This window comes from Lolium rigidum, chromosome 1 (genome assembly GCF_022539505.1).
Source record: "Lolium rigidum isolate FL_2022 chromosome 1, APGP_CSIRO_Lrig_0.1, whole genome shotgun sequence".
Classification (NCBI taxonomy): domain Eukaryota; kingdom Viridiplantae; phylum Streptophyta; class Magnoliopsida; order Poales; family Poaceae; genus Lolium; species Lolium rigidum.
In genome coordinates this window covers 290,175,196-290,191,608 of record NC_061508.1, presented here as the reverse complement: position 1 = coordinate 290,191,608, position 16,413 = coordinate 290,175,196, and the positions used below count along the sequence as shown (strand labels likewise).

Genomic DNA, 16,413 nt, shown 5'->3' with positions numbered 1-16,413 from the left:
GATGGCGGTGCTGCGTGGGATCTGGAGCACCTGCCGCCGGATCTCAACGAGGATGAGGCCATCTAGCTCTCCATTGCCCAGAGCGAGCTCGACCAGCTCCCCCGGTGGGACGGTCTTGCCGTCCAACTTCGCGAGTCTATGCTGGCGCATGGGACGCCGGTGACATCTTCGCGCGAGCCACGTGGCCGGTCTATTGCTCCTCTCGTTGCATGGGATCCGTGGCCTAAGCCGATGGCGTTGGCTACGATTCCTCCTCCTCCTCCCACGCCGCTAGTATACCGTCTGCCTCTGTTGGTGCCGCACTGGCTATGGGAGATGACGGAGGTCGTCAACCTCACCCACGACGACTAGACGCCAAGTTGAGTTTTCTATGCTTTCCTATAATTTTAGGTTTTCCTATGTTTTTCGGACGCCAAGTAATATCATATCAACTATGTATCTCTGTCAATAAAAAAGATTGCGACGAGCCACTGGCGCATCCGCAGATGCCAAACGGACAATTGTTGCCTGGCAACCATTTCAGCGGATATCCACAGTCCAACGCAAGCCCTTGCATTAAACGAGGCATGCGGCATCACTCGATCGGCAGAGGCTGCAATCGTACAACTATGGAGCATTGGAACCTGCATGCCACAAGCAGCAGGTACACGGCGACCAATGGGTGGTGACAAACCCACAGGTGATGCACAGACGCAGGGTGGTACTACAGTCTACAGGACGCTGGCCCTATGCGAACAGGAGTTGCGCCAGTCCTTTACAGTTCTTCCCCTTGTGGTGCTAGGAGTTCAGTAAAGAGCTACGGACCACAACGCCTCGGACCACACAGCGATTGGACGAAAAGAACAAAGGAAGAACAAAGGAATGCTAGTAATAGGAGTAATTGCTTGCGTAAGAAAATATAGATGTAAGAACATTATAGTATTATATAGTCTGAAACAACACTGTTACAAAATGGATACATATAACGTAGTTCAATACACTCATTCGTAATAATAGTCTCAAATGTACAGAAAACTACGTACATTACAGAACTGATAAAATGGAAAGAAATAAGGTCTCCGCTGGAAATGGAAGGCTGACTCCATCTCACAGATTATACCGACAGCTTGATCCCAAAAACTACACCAAGGGAGAGTCAGGAATATCTACAGAGTGTAGGCTCTCTCCCAAGGTCTGTGGGGTACCAACTGTGCGCCTATAGGCACGAACTTCAAAACCCGGTACACCCTCGAGACCCAGTCGCCATGAAAATCATGATAATATACCATGTAAGCGTTGTCTGACGACCTATTGTTGCGATGGCGCAAACGCTCGAAGTAGAATACCACCCATGAACCGATCACATGAATACCAACGAACACCCAAGGAGGTTCTACGTAAGTGATTGGTTGATTTATCAATCTAAGCCCCTGAGGAAAGAATGGTGGAGGAAATGGAAGCAGGGCATGAGCGGGGTGCGCACTGCACGGGCAGTTCGCGCAGAGAACTCCAAGGCATCGTGGGCAGTACCTGAAAGCCTGCCAGCGGCAGGTCTCGCACATAGCGAATGGCAGTGGCTGAGGATGCGGAAGATCAGGCCACTGAGCTCCCCCTCCAGGCGGACCGCCGCCGTCGCCTCCTCCTCCACCGTCACCGCCATCTCCACCTCCACCGCCACCGCCGCCTCCTCCTCCTCCTCCACCGCCGCCGCCGCCATGTCCACCTCCTCCACCGCCACCGCCGCCTCCTCCTCCTCCTCCTCCTCCTCCTCCTCCTCCACCGCCACCGCCGCCGCCATGTCCACCTCCTCCACGGCCGCCGCCGCCATGTCCACCTCCTCCACCATAGGTACCACCACTTCTTCTGTAGGGGTGGCTCCTCGAGCTCGATGCTGCGGACGTGACAGCCCCTTTTTCCCAAATGGTAACCATTGGGTCTTTGAAGAGGTCCAGGAACACCTCGACGGAGTCATTCACGTCGTCGTCCGCCCTTCAAATCCAACGACAGAAGTTCAGAAATGATCAGATTCAGATAAATACGGGCGTACAACGTAAGCATTGAAGTTTGGTAAGCATATAGTCACCTCAGGTCGTCAGCCTCGTCAGGCCGGTGCTTCAGCTCCTTCATCGTGGTCACCACGGTGACCATCGTCTCGAACTTGTCAGCCCAGGGGTTGGCCATTGCCACGGCGTCCTTGACGCTGACCATATTCATGGCCTTGTCAACCCAGGGCTTGGCCATGGCCACCCCGTCCTTGACGGTGACCATGCTCGTGGCCTTGTCAGCCCAGGGCTTGGCCATGGCCACGGCGGTGACCATGCTCTTGGCCTTGTTGTCAGCCCAGGGCTTGGCCGTGGCCGCGGCATCTGTCACGGTGACCATGGTGGTATCAGCCTTGTCAGCCCAGGGCTTGGCTGTGGCCACGGAGTCCATGACGGTGACCATGCTCTTGGCCTTGTCAGCCCAGGGCTTGGCCGTGGCCACAGCGTCCTTGACGGTGGCCATGCTCTCGGCCTTCTTAGGCCAGGGCTTGGCCGTGGCCACAGCGTCCTTGACGGTGACCATGCTCTCGGCCTTCTTAGGCCAGGGCTTGGCCGTGGCCACCACGTCGTTGACGGTGGCCATGGTGTCGGCCTTCTCCGCCTGGGACTTCGCGGTGGCTACCTCGTCGCTGAGGGTGACCATGGTGTCCGCCTTCTCAGCCCGGGGCTTCGCCGTGGCCACCCCGTCCTTGATGGTGACCATGATGTCGGTCTTATCAGCAACCACACTGCCGGAAGACCTGCGCAGAGCATTTTAGTAGCAAATCAACAAAATCGATCCGTCATAGTCTAGGGTCTGATGCTATAACCTGATGCGGGTGGAGCCAGCCATGATGCGGGGTGTCGACCGTGTGTTGCCGTTCTCAGACGAGTCCGAGCTAGCCCATCCAATCTCGCTTCAGAAAAAGAAGAAGCAGCGCAGATCAGAATTCGTCTCAGTTACATCTATCCACCTCAACAACACGAGTAAGATATCGCAGTTCTACAAACCTGCAGGAGCTTGTCGATTTCCTCTCCAGCTTCTTCTGCTTGGACGGTTCGATCGGCCTCGACTCCTCTTCCTCGATGGAGTCCGTCGGCAACCAGCCCATCTCACTGTGGAAGGAGACGACGTACGGGTAGATCATAATTTGTTCCGAACCAGCATTAAGGTGAGGTTGCAAACGAAGGCAAGGCAGGATGATATTACCTCGTCAGAAACGCAAAGCGGTTCTCGTTCATGAACTCCACCTTGAAGGTGGACTTCCTCTCGGAAGTGATGGACGGTGCGCGATGTGACGCCTTCCCGCGTTGAACCCGGCGACGGAGGTCGCGTCGGCTGGACATGGTGTGCACCCAGGGCTCGCCGTCTTCGTCCTCTCTACGGAGAGAGCAGAGGAAAGTAGATCGATGAGAGGTAAATTTCGAAGCAAGCCGGCCCAGGCAAGGTAGCATAGGAGGGGATGAGCGAGAATCAACTCACTCGAGCGGGGCAGTGTGGCTGACGACGTCGGCGCGGCTCTCCGAAGGCTTCCTCGCCTCCCCGGAACGCATCTGCTCCTCCGGCGCCTCCCGCGGAACTGCAGGAGCGAAACTTGGCCGCGGCCGCGGCCGCGCCCATGCTCCCTGCAGAAGCGCATGAGGTGAATGGGTCCGCTCCCACGCGTCGACGACAGGCAGGAGCCATGTTCCCAAGGTCTCCGTGGCCCGGGATCCGGGCGCAAGCGCCATTGCTACTTCTCTAGGGTTCGGCGCCGCGCGGGTGGAATGCGGGAGAAGGGGAGAAGAGGCGGAGTTGGTGACTTCGGAGTGTGGATGGGCGGGGATGCGGAAGGAAGAGGAGCGCCGCGAGCTTTATACCGGATCAGGATGTGCAGACGATCCTGGGATCCTATGTGCGGGGCGTTGTGCCTAGTAACTTTCCACAGAGGATCCGCGGGCCGATCGGCGTGCGTCCACAGATCAAATGATCCAGAGACTGGCTGTGCTGTGTACTCCAGAAGGAGCACCGTGTGTCCGTTCTGCCTCACAAGATCCAGCGCATTCTACTGGGGCCCCACATGTCAGCGAAGGAAGCGCGTCCTGCCCTGGCCATGTCCAGCGCTGAGCGCAGTAAAGAGGGCAACGAGAGGAGAAAGACGCTACGGAATTCTACTGTTGTCACGACTCACCAACAACTTTTCCCTCTCACCCAGTTCTTCTTCCTCCCCAAGACAGTCTTTCTTGTTGCATAACGAGTCCGTACCAAATTTTTGACAACACTTTTTTAACTAGTGCTACACTGCCTTCCTAAACAATTACATGGTCATATGGTTTCTGCACAGAACCATGTTACGCATAAACAACCAGATACATGTGTCATACGTTTTATTTTGCCCACATAATCAAGAGGTACAAATATACAACACACAAGCTACAGCCGCTGCGTTACACTGAAACAAACAGGAGACACTTCAGCATGGCAAACCCAGTAGAGTAGAGCTTATAGCAGCCGAGCAGAACGGAGGTGTAGCTCTTGAGCTTGAGTCATCAACAATTCAACATGCCCATCGGCCCTGGGTCGTAGAAACATAAAGCCAGAATTACAAGTCGGTCGAGTCCTGCATGAACCTATGCATAGTTAGCTCAGATAGTTCAAATGCAGCATTCTGTACAGCAGATAAACACAAGGAGATGAAATCCAATAGTGTGGCAGATTAAAAATATCCAGACACATCTGTGAATAAAAATACAACATATAAAACTTAATGGTTCACTCCCTTTTCATGGTAATTCCGACATATATATACACCAAAAAATACTGATCAGTTATTCCTATATTTACTTGTACCGACCTCATTTGATAATGATAGGTTAAGAGTGAGATGAGCGGACCAGCCAAATGTATAGAATCTAAGAGGGGATTCAGATTATGATTTCAGGAACTGAGAATCACATTACTACTTTCACATATTGGCAGCTGATCCATGTGCAATGCAGTCACCTGTGTTGTTCTTATTGCATCACTCAATTCAATTCAAAGACTATGTCATTTCCAACACAAGTGAAAAAGACATGCCGTATTAGGAATGGTTAAACAGAGATACTTTTTACATAAAGTTATCATCAAAGATAAATGTTACCATACCGTGTCAACAGGATACTAACAGGTCAAGACTCTATGAAGAGTCAATATCCTTGCTTTGGAGCCATCACGTGAGCCTGGTATCCATCAGCTTCTCTTATGAGCTTCCCCACATTTTCCATTAACAGTTGCCAATGGAACTGCAACCTCAAATAGGCAAAGAAAATTGGTTGTCAAAGACAGGCTAAATTTACTCAGCACCAGAGCATCTGGATACAATATCATTTGATTGGTGAAGCATGGATAAGGAAATAAAAAATGCATCAATCTCACACAAAAACAAACACATGCTCAAAGTTGCACTCAGTGGAAAGAAACGAGCATGTGCATCATATCTTGACATGAAATTGGACACATTAGCATCACATTAGTTAGATGTTCATCTAGCGAAGCAGCACAGGGTCATGTGAACAAGATATTGGTTCTAACATGCATATTTGAGAATAAAGAGGATGCCATGCCAGCCATGTATGGCATGAGTATTCATTTTGTATTTTCCAAGCTTAATTACTACATGGTTTCTTTAGAAACACCATGTTACATCTAAGACTGCTCAACCTACACAAGAAACATAACCATAAGTATTTTCTTTACAAAAATATCATTTCTATTGTTTCAAAAATTAAGAATAGTCTGTCTACTCTGTGTGGCAATATATACATACAATGCCACAGTAACAAAAGAACTTCACATGATTAGGAATTTTACTAGCATTAGAATGCCTATGCAGATCAGAATAGATAAAATGTTACCATACAAAATTATTGAAGGAATGCTAGACATAGCAAAGCATGGCTTCGTGCAGCTTCACCCTCTGGTGTGTGACTCCTTCAAACAGGGCAATGTATAATGGAACGGCCATCAAGGCTCAGAGCTCAAGAGGACTTATAACGTTACATTTTTCACAATGACTTCATGGTATCTCAGTTTTAATTTCTTTGATCTGCTACAATATTACTTATGATGGGGATTGATTGGTTTTTCCTTTATATCTAAAAATATTTTAGAAAGGGAACACAGGTAGTGCAGGCTTAGCACGAATAAGCATTATATCATGGCAACAAATTAGAAGTAACACGTGCTATGCATTACGATGATAAGTTTTATTCAGCACTACTATATCATGGTCCATATAGCAAATACAATGACAATAGTGTGGCCTGTGTACTTTCATTATGACAACCAACCAACTGGTACTTTGAGAAAAGTTGTGGGTAACATCGCTGATATGTTTCATAGATAATGTTACTAAAAGGGCATATAAAAATATTTGTTCCGTGATAGTATTAGAAAATAGAATTTTCTCCCGATGATCAAGGTCCACAAATATAATTAAGCAGACGGCCTCTATAGACTCATTACTAACAAAATTAGCAGAGTAGCAGAAGACTGAATTATTTTCAACCAATATTAGTTCCCTGAATTCTCAGCTATGCTTAAACATGATCGCTATCTTGCCGGCCTTGCCAACCCAAACATGACTGTTGGAAGGGTAACATCAGACCACCTTCTGCTACTTGCTGAGAAGCTTATCATTCAGACTCAGTAAATTATCTTCTTTTACAGAATTTTTCGAACATTTCACAAATGCCACGACTCATCCTATCATATATTATGAACAACTGAATGATAGACATTTGAGGGATTTAACCACTGGAAAATGTCATACTTTAGTCCTACCCATGGCTACAGCCTCCAGGCATTACAACACTCCAAAGCTGCAGTAAGATAGCTCCCTATTATCCTTCCTTTGTATTATGTCTAAATATTCTAACTCTCCACTAGTTGACAACAGAGAGCTATAATAGTTAACACTACACATACGAATAAGAATATTAAGGTAGTTCCCTAGCAAAATTAGGCCAATACTCATAACTGCGCAGATGATAAATCACTAGATGGGATGAGGCAGTTATGATGCAACTGATTTTAGTAAGCTGAGCTGCGGAATATTGGGAAAACGTGATAAAGAAATATGGTTTTGTATGTTGCAAAAACTTCCAAACAGCTAGGTCTTCAGACCAGCCAAGGAAATGTGAATAAATTAGAATCCAAACAAAATTAGCAGAACGTCGACCCAAACACCATACAGTTCAAACATCACAGTGTGTCACATAAATCATTAATAAGTGGGATTGCAGTTGGAATATTAAGTTATTTTTCGAGAATAAGTTGGAATATTAAGTTATTAACTTGCCAATGGACAGTGGCGAATACAATAATCCAACCAGCTTAGGCTATAAAGCAGTAGTCCTGAAGGAAGGTAAGCATGTGAGTAGTAGGTACAAATTTCAGAAAATGAATACAGCTGATACTGATTGAATCAATTCGAGAAAATACAGATTCTCCTGATGGAGGTTGTTACTTGTGAGATCAAGATCTATAGTAAGTACCATGTCTACTTTACAAGGATCGGAAAGTTGAAAGATAAAAGAAACCCCTTGAAGATCCTATCCTTTCCTTATCTCACTTACTAGGGGCGCAAGTGCAAACAACATAAATAGGGATCCAGTACGGCAATGTATAAACCAATGAATCACATAATTACGTTAACTAAAGAGCATAATCAAAACGATACCTCATTTGAAACCTTGGAACTGTGCACCTTTTGTCCGCGCAATTAACAACACCACTGGTCTCATCTGTCATCCATCCCGTGTTCTGTTGCATGTTATTCCAAATTGTGTGGGCACTGATTCTAAGCACCAAGTCGGTGGTATGCTTCCAATTTGATGGTTCTATGTGTCTTAAACAAGTTTCGAGCATACACATGCCTAGAAAAGGTCGCTCGTTATTGCAAAGATCTCCGCATATGTAAGCTATCAAGAAGCCTATTGTAAGCTGTAATGTTTGGTATAAACCCTAAATCAAGCATTTCATCCAACACAGCCTCGCCTTCCTTCCTCCTCCTTTCCCTACCAAACCCCTGCACCAGCATGCTATATGTCACACCATCCGCCTTAAAACCCTTGTCCTTGGCCAGTATCCTCAGCCTGTTGGCATCAGAAGTCCTCTCAGCTTCACAAAGTGCCTCAAAGATACAGTTGCAGGAAATGGTATCCGGGACAACCCCCTCCCCGACCATCCTGCCCATGAGCCGGCACACCTCATCCAGCTTCCCGGACTTGAGCAAGCACTCCAAAACCGTTACGCCAGCAGGGACACTCAAACAGCATGCCCTGTTCTTCTCCAATGCCAGCTCCAGCACCTCCACTGCTTTGTCCACGCTTCCACCATGGCACAGAGACTCAACCAGCCCCAGGCAATCGAACCCTTCCGGCACTACCGCATCCACCAAGAACTCGGCAAACACCTCTGCCGCCTTCAAAGCCTCGCCGCCACGGCACAAACCACCAACCAAAATCTCCATCGAAGCAACCGACAGCCCGGCGCCGAGCTGCAGCATCTCGTGAGCAACCTTGATGCCCTCCTTGTACCTTCTTTCTCTGAAGAAGCCTCGCATGAGAGTGTTGAAGCTCACGGCAGTGGGTGTGCAGCTTTGGCGCCGCATCTCCTCGAACCACCGCATGGCAGCATCCACGCCTTCCGCGTGGCAGGAACTGTTGAGGAGTGTGTTGAAGGTGTAGGCGTCCGGCGCGACGCGGTGGACGGAGGTCATCTCGTTGTAGAAGGTGATGGCGTCGTCGTGGCGGCGGAGCCGGGCGAGGGCGTGGAGGATGATGTTGTAGAACTCGGCGGGGAGCGGCGAGTCCGCGGCGCGGCGGAGGGACGCGAGGGAGGAGGAGGCGGAAGGGATGTCGCCGGAGGTGGCGAAGGCGAGGATGGCCTTGCGGAAGGTGGGGAGGAGGTCGGGGCAGGCGAAGATGGAGTCGTCGGCGCAGGGGCAGGGGCGCGAGATGACGAGCTGGAGGAGGCGTGCGAGGGAGGGGAGGCGGCGGGAGGCAGCGAGGCGCGCGGCGAGGAGGCTCGTGAGGCGGTGGTCGGGGCGGAAGGCTGGAGAGGCGGAGGCGGCCGCGAGGAGGAAGTGGAGGTCGAGCGGCGCGAGGCGCGGGTGGTGCCGCGCGCGGCGCAGGAGGCGAAGGAGCGACGCCGGGGAGGAGGCGTGCGCGGAGGGGAGCGACGGGAGGGGGCTCGGCGGCGAGAGGTGGGAGACGGCGAGCGGGAGGAGCGGCAGGGTGGGGTCGAGGCGAATTGAGGCTGGGGAGGTGGAGTCTTCCTCAAGGGTGTCCAAGGTTTCGATCTCCGGCGAGATGAGGCGGTGGTGCTTGGAGATGATGGAGGGAAGCTTCCGCGCGAGCCGGCGGGAGGCGGCCATCCGCCGGCCGGCCGGACGCGGAAGGGAAGGGCAAGGAAGGAAGGAGTGTGTGGGCGGCGGAGTCAGTGTGGTGGAGATGGGCTTAGCCCAGCTGCACAAGTCAATCACTGATTGCCATAGTCCGTGGGCCGTATGATGTGGCATTGTGGCATCCCTAGACCCTGCTGAAGCCCATAATTTAGAATTCGATGAGGACCATTAACAATGTACTAGCATGTAACTAGATTCCATTACAAATTTACAACTACTACTAAGAGCATCATCAACAATGTGCTTGGTTCATTTTTCATTATCACATTAGGGCGGTCACAAGGCAGATACGATAGGTTGTATATCGTATCTAATATTACCCAGCTCACGCATGCAAGAAATAGATACGTAATCTCACAATGGCTTGTATCTATGTGTGAACCAAGATAATAAATTGCAGAAGATTTGATCTGGTTAGGAATTGGCTGACGGCGAACCCACGCTAAGCCCTATTGGCTACGAAATTAGTTTACCTCGGGGCTGCCCACAAGATACGTACGATCATCCTCTCTTTCTTTTAAATTGATGTTTCAACTAAGCAAATAATCTGATATGGCAGTATTAGATACAATCTGAGCTGGAGCGTTGAGGTTGCCCTTATGTCACACTCCCTTCAGGTGTTATCATCAAAGTAACTTCTTCTACATTAATTAAAATCGAGCCACCAAGATTCTCCATTGCTAAGATAAATATTTGCTCTCAACCTAGCCTGCAAAGAAAAGACCATTGAAATAATAAGCAGTTTTCGAATCTATTTAATCCATATTAATGGCATGACAACAATATATGTGACATTACTTCGCATAGACAAGCTAGACATGTGAGATATCAATAATTATAAATAGAGTGAATTCCATCTTTTACCCTCTAGTTGTGTATTTGTGACACTAATTACCCCATCTAGTAAAAACTAGTCTAGATTACCCCTCATGGTAAATTTGGATCCACATTTTTTTATTCATGTCCATTCGGAAGGTGATGATTGTTGCTCAAAATCATCAGGATGGCGACGAGGAATAGAACGTATTAAGAAAAGAAGGATGTACATTATCAATGAAGATGCCCTCGATCTTTACATATTTTGTCACGCCAAGTCGACTTAACATGTTAGCCTTATCCAACAACACAAGGTGAATGTTAAAATTGGGCAAAACCAAGTTCATTTTTATTCTTAAATGAGGCATTTCAGTAACACATTTACTAACTGGGATAATTTGTATCACAAATGCACAATTATGGAGTAAAAAGTGAAATTCACTTTTATAAATATGCACATCTATCTTCTGACTACTAACGTAGTGGTCAGAAGATATCCTTCGTTCTGAGGCACTACCGAAAAACAATATATATTTATGCAACTTCTTGCGGCTCTCTAAAACCAAACTCGTTTGTGGGTGCGCATTTAAAGAATTAGGATTTAGTTGGAACTCGTACTGGACCAATTAGCGCATAAAAGGAGAAAGTGTTCAAAGTGAGCATCATAATTTCGTGGGGTACCATTATTAGCATGGTTGAAGATAAGTTGGTGGGACCATAAGTGTGTTTGATGTAGAAGAATATGGGATGTGCTCCAAGCTAAGTGCAGTGCAACTGGTGTTGACATTGAAGTGTTTGGTATGCTATGGAATAGTTCCACTACAAAAGGATGGTTGAAAACCGTTTGGTGGCTTAACAAGCTCAATAGATACAATGTATTGTAAAGGAACTCGGGCTACATAGCAAATTTGTGGCGGTATGCATCATTGCTAAGCTTTCTCATTTTTTAGGATCATTTTCACTTCTCTCAATCACGCGAGACTGGAGATTTGTATTGATACATGAGCAACCCCTCCCACTCAGACACGAGAATGGAAAGAAGGCGGGTCTCATAGAGCTCAGGAAATCCATCCCCTCCTTCCTCTCGCATGGGGTATGTTTTCCTCAAATGGCGGCGTGAATTACCCGAAGCCACTAGCGCACCCAACGGCGGCAGCGATGAGGGCCAGCGCCAGAACTCGCACGGAGAAGGTGCCAAAAGGATGAGGGAGAATGTGAGGCCGACAGGTGGGCCCTGACGGCAGTAGCAAGGAATATACCGTTGCACCAATACCAGCCGTTGGATTGAGCGAGATGTGCTGTTTGTGCGCAGATCGTGCCACTTGCCATCGATAAGCTTCTAGAGTTTAGCAGCATCAAGCGCCGCCGCCAAATTATATCCCGACGCGCCGCCGCCGCGAGACCTAGCCGAGCTCAGCCTGCCTCCTCCCCGTCGTCTCGTCGTCGCCGCGAGGAGCTCGGAGCGGCACACCGCCACAGCGATCTCATCCTCTCGAAGGTGCGTGGCCGTCGAGCCCTAAAACTTCTCCGGATGATCTGTGGCTCCGTTCCTTACCAGAAACATACGCCCTAGAAATCTAGAATCAACGCTGCTTGAGTAGGGGAGTAGGGATCTGTATCAGATGGGATCACCTCGCTTGCACTCAGACCGCCAAGACAACGAATCCTGTCCTATCCCTCCCGTGTGTGTGTGCGGCAGTGGGGCTCGAGCGAATCGGCTCAGCCGCGGCACGGCGACCGGTGAACGCGGGAGCACCTGAGGTGGCATGGGAGCGAGCGCCCTATCCACTTCTCCCGCTGGTTTGGATGAGTTGATTTTGGGCGAGTTTGGGGGCTGTGTGCTCGTGCACGTGAGATGTTTGATGAAATGTGTTGCTTGTCGGTGTTGTTGGGTCCTATGCGACCACGGGCGGTAGAACATGGAGGCAGACAATATTGGAGATGGAGTTGCAGGCTAGCAATATTGGCGACAATATTGCTTGCATGATGGGCTAAATTTATGTTTCTGCCTAACTCCCAACACAAGCTGGTAGTTTAGTTCGATCTGTACGAATGTTCATCAAATGTTCAGGATACCTGCCTAATCCTGTCCTGGACTGCAGTTGATTTCAATATAAGACGTGCATCTGTGCTGTTTTTGCTTGTTCTTCTAATCAGCCCTGGCTAGTGATTGATGGTGTTGGTGGAACTGCTGCTTGGCCAGCAGTCCAACTTCACAGTCGCATGCCATAGCCGGTGCTTTGCTAGTTGCAGTCGCTCAATCGCACTCCTCTTGGCAGTTTTAGTGGGCTGCTCTAATACGCAGATATCTGATAATTTGAGTACTTCAGTCTACTTGCTGGGAGTAACAAGTAATCAAGTATAACCAAAATGTTCGCTAGACTGCAGTTCCCATATTATATATGACATCAACAGAAAAATTGTGCCTAACTAGGTGATTCTTAATTGCAACCATTGATTGTAAATGTTGTGGAGAAGCTTCCAACTTCGGAACTAGGAATATCAATGAATTTATACCCTTTAAATTGCATCACCGAACACAACATATTTATAGGGTGAATCGTGGGGTAGCATTCAGAGCTTTAAATAACCGTGTTGGAAGTTTTTCTGCACACTAGTTGGTGAGAGCATGGGCTCAGCACCTTGCTGTGCCTAGATGTCACTATGTTGCAGTATGCTTTTATGATGTCATACCCTTGCACAGAACTGTACCTTTTTTGTGATGAGATACCTCTGCTGGGCAATATTCTTAGGCTTTGGAATCGGTTCGCTTAAATGTCTATAGTAGTGCATTTGCTGCTGAAGGATGATGTTTCTCTTTGTAAGATATCCTGTGCAAATATGTATGAATACCCCCTAGTGATGCTGAGGCTTATATCTTAATGCTGTTGGTGGAATTTTGAACCATGCCTTCTGTATTTGTTGCCTGTATTATGAGCTGCAGCAGCTAGCTTACTCTTGTGTTAGTTCTCATAAACCTGACTGACAATGGCACATGTTGTGAAGCTGGAGAACTACTAGCTCTGAAAGAGTGTGTGCTTTCCATTGTTCGTAACAAATAGTTGAATACCTGCTTGCTTGCTAGTGGTTAGTTGGTTACGACAAACAGTTATGTTGATGATTTACTTCTCTTAGGAGGGAATATATCACCTATGAATTGTTATTCTGCTTGTTATCCCTGTTACATACATATTGACATTGGTCTACAGTGATCTTATATGAAACTGTATATGGTTTGACAGGTTAGCACCTGACAGCCATGGCGAAACATCATCCCGATCTCATCATGTGCCGGAAGCAGCCTGGCATTGCTATTGGTCGCTTGTGTGAGAAGTGTGATGGCAAGTGCGTCGTTTGTGACTCGTACGTGCGCCCATGTACGCTTGTCCGTGTCTGCGACGAGTGCAACTACGGCTCATTCCAGGGAAGGTGTGTCATCTGTGGTGGAGTTGGCATCTCAGATGCCTACTACTGCAAGGAGTGTACACAGCAGGAGAAGGACCGAGATGGATGTCCGAAGATTGTCAATCTAGGAAGCGCCAAGACTGATCTCTTCTACGAGCGTAAGAAGTATGGTTTTAAGAAGAGATGAATGGCATGGATTTGCCAGGTCCTCTGAGTTTGTGCTGCTACGTTATTACCAAGAGTAGCTGAGGCGACGGCTTTGTATTCCTGTTATGATTCGATACTAGTACAAGAGTACATCCCTGATATGTTGTGTAATAACTTTTTCTGGTGTATGGTTGAAAATTCTAGACTGCTTAGTCTGCACTTGATGTTTATGACCATGAATGTTGACTTGGAACTTGAAGTGAGGCGGCCTTTCCTATTATGTAATTGTCTGAGCTGTTCTGAAGACCTGATGTGGCTGTCACATGATCACACCCATTGGGCTCATTGCAGAATCAAGCTGGAAAACTATCTGATCAATAGGCTATCTTAATGATCGTAATGGACACTGCGTGCTATTCGCTTTCATGATTCTTTCGGAAGCTTAAAATATGTAAAATGATGTGGAAAATAAGGACACATACGTTGTCCACAAAAGAAAGGAGAATGTGAGTTTGGTCAGAAAGATATGATAAACGTATACAAATTCAGCAGTCTATGCATCACAGAGCCATTTAGGCACTCGGTATAATTTTGACTAACAATTTGTGCAAATATAAATCGGGAAGCTGGTCCGCTTACTAAGGTATCTTTTCTCTTTTAAGGATACGTCATGGATCGCTTCTAGCACGCACAAGGTCCATGACACCTTTAAAAAACAGGTTCACACCTAGTATGACCCTAGTTCTGGAGCGCTCAAAACCATTCTTTCAGTCACCGAGACACACACATCTCTTGACGAGACGCCCCCCTGGTCTAAGATTCGGTTTAATTGAAGAGAGCCTTACCCCAGTGCATAAAACAGATGAAGAGATAGCCTTGTCACGTACCCTGGCTAAGGTGACTAAACAAATTCTACTCTGTCTCCCAGCTAAATCAGCCGTACAGTCCAAACTTGTCTGCAAGCAGTGGCTCAGACTGATTGAGAGTGAAAACTTCATTGAGATATACTCTAAACATAAGAACATGGATAAAAGGCCAAAGATCATGCTCATTGGAAAAGGCCAAAGATCATTGCTCCCTTGAATAGATGGATCAGAGAAGCTCGTAATCACATTGCATTACTTTGTAGAAAAGTGATTTGCTCCAAGCCTTGCCATGGGCTCAACCTGATAAGTACAGAGACAGATAACTATTTGTACAACGCATGTACAGGTTTCTACAGGGTCTACCATTGCAAGGAGCCAAAGATGAACCTGCCCTCGAGAGCCTGCAGAGTACATAAAGCAGAACGGCATGCTTTCACAGTCGGGAACAAGAACGTTGGCTTGACGTTCGACCCTTTGACTCGTGAGCATGTTGTTGTGGAAATGTCTTATAACCTGAAGGAATACAAATCTCGCCAATATAACTTGGAATGCACATTGAGGTGGTGTAATTCTGAGGGTCATGCACGAGAAAACTCCATACCAGTACCGCCTCTGCCTGTGAATGAAATGCCACCTGCCTATGTTGAAGGGCTGCTGTACTGGATGAGCGAACCAAGACTGGGGCGGAGCCACAAACGGGCCATTGTCTCGTTTGACATTGCTAGGAACAAGTTTGATGTCATCTCTTGCCCTCCATGCATTGCAATGTGGAATAGCACAAGTTGTTGTCGTGCACATGTGGTTCAGCTGAGGGAGTTTTATGTGCTATTTTAGCAGATCCAGTGGCAAACAGTTTAGATGTATGGAAGCTAGAGCATGGCCAATGGGGTAGATCATATTCCATCTTCTTGAAAGCATGGCCTGACTATTCCCTTGGGACAAATGTTGTCGTGCCGTTTGCTGTTGATCCCTATGACAGCAGGATCCTTCTGAACAGCGGGAGAAAAGTAGGTCTATATGATCCAGTCGAGCGAACAGTTGAAACTCTGTATTCACTTGATCAGGTACATGGTTCGGCAAGTATGGCACAGCTTAGAGTCTGTCAAGGATCTGAAATTAACAAGTGCAGACATTCTGATCCCTGGGATCCATCTTTATCAGGCAGTAATTTGACATGCTCCAAAGATCAATCATCATGCGAGATAAATAGACTGGACTCTGAATTTTTGCCTCTTGTTCCTATGCAATATGAGGACAGCTTAGCATGGTATCCCCGTGTGGCCAAAGCAAGAATGTCATGGTGACACATTGTCAAGTGCTAACGATTCCATTCTGATTTAGGGCGATTATCTTGGGCATCTTTGTAAATATTAATAATAGTTGGCTTCCATGCTGGCGAACTGCAGAATCTAACTGTGTTATGTGTTACTCGTGTGGCCAAAGATCATACTGATATTCCTTGGTGACATATTATATTTATTGTTATTCTGGTGTTATTTTTCTCCAGTAAGGGGGTGCCACTTGCCAGATCAGTTACTGCCACATGATATCCTTGTTGTTCAGTACCACCGGTCGCCCCTCTAGTATGAAGTTTGCCACTTCATCCATTACTTCCCCCGTGGTCGCATAGATTAGCAAAGCTTTGCAGTTGGGCCAGGAAAGGAATTCATACATGTTGTAGTATTTTTTTTTTCCTTTCTAGATTACCAAAACTATTAAAATGCAGGAAGTTTGGTTCAATAATATGAA

General features: G+C 47.5%; 2 protein-coding genes and 1 pseudogene across 3 annotated transcripts; 2 read left to right on the top strand and 1 right to left on the bottom strand.

Moving 5' to 3' along the window:
* Window positions 1-4,829: 4,829 nt before the first annotated feature.
* LOC124695757 (pentatricopeptide repeat-containing protein At2g36240-like) lies at window positions 4,830-9,404 on the bottom strand. 2 transcript variants are annotated; one of them, XM_047228575.1, is made up of 2 exons: window positions 7,703-9,404; window positions 4,830-5,264 (listed from the first exon to the last, which is right to left on the bottom strand). In XM_047228575.1, exon 1 carries the CDS (start codon window positions 9,398-9,400, stop codon window positions 7,916-7,918), a length of 1,485 nt encoding a protein of 494 aa, XP_047084531.1. In that variant the 5' UTR covers window positions 9,401-9,404; the 3' UTR covers window positions 4,830-5,264; window positions 7,703-7,915. The 2 variants fall into 2 exon arrangements, with proteins under 2 accessions (XP_047084531.1, XP_047084537.1); XM_047228581.1 differs by lacking the exon at window positions 4,830-5,264 and adding an exon at window positions 5,586-5,682.
* Window positions 9,405-11,626: 2,222 nt separating this feature from the next.
* Window positions 11,627-14,134, top strand: LOC124683903 (PHD finger-like domain-containing protein 5A). Its single transcript, XM_047218326.1, has 2 exons — window positions 11,627-11,744; window positions 13,489-14,134. The coding sequence occupies exon 2, from the start codon at window positions 13,506-13,508 to the stop codon at window positions 13,836-13,838; it is 333 nt and encodes a 110-aa protein (XP_047074282.1). The 5' UTR covers window positions 11,627-11,744; window positions 13,489-13,505; the 3' UTR covers window positions 13,839-14,134.
* On the top strand, window positions 14,034-16,139 carry LOC124659989 (annotated as a pseudogene).
* The last annotated feature ends 274 nt before the right edge of the window (window positions 16,140-16,413 follow it).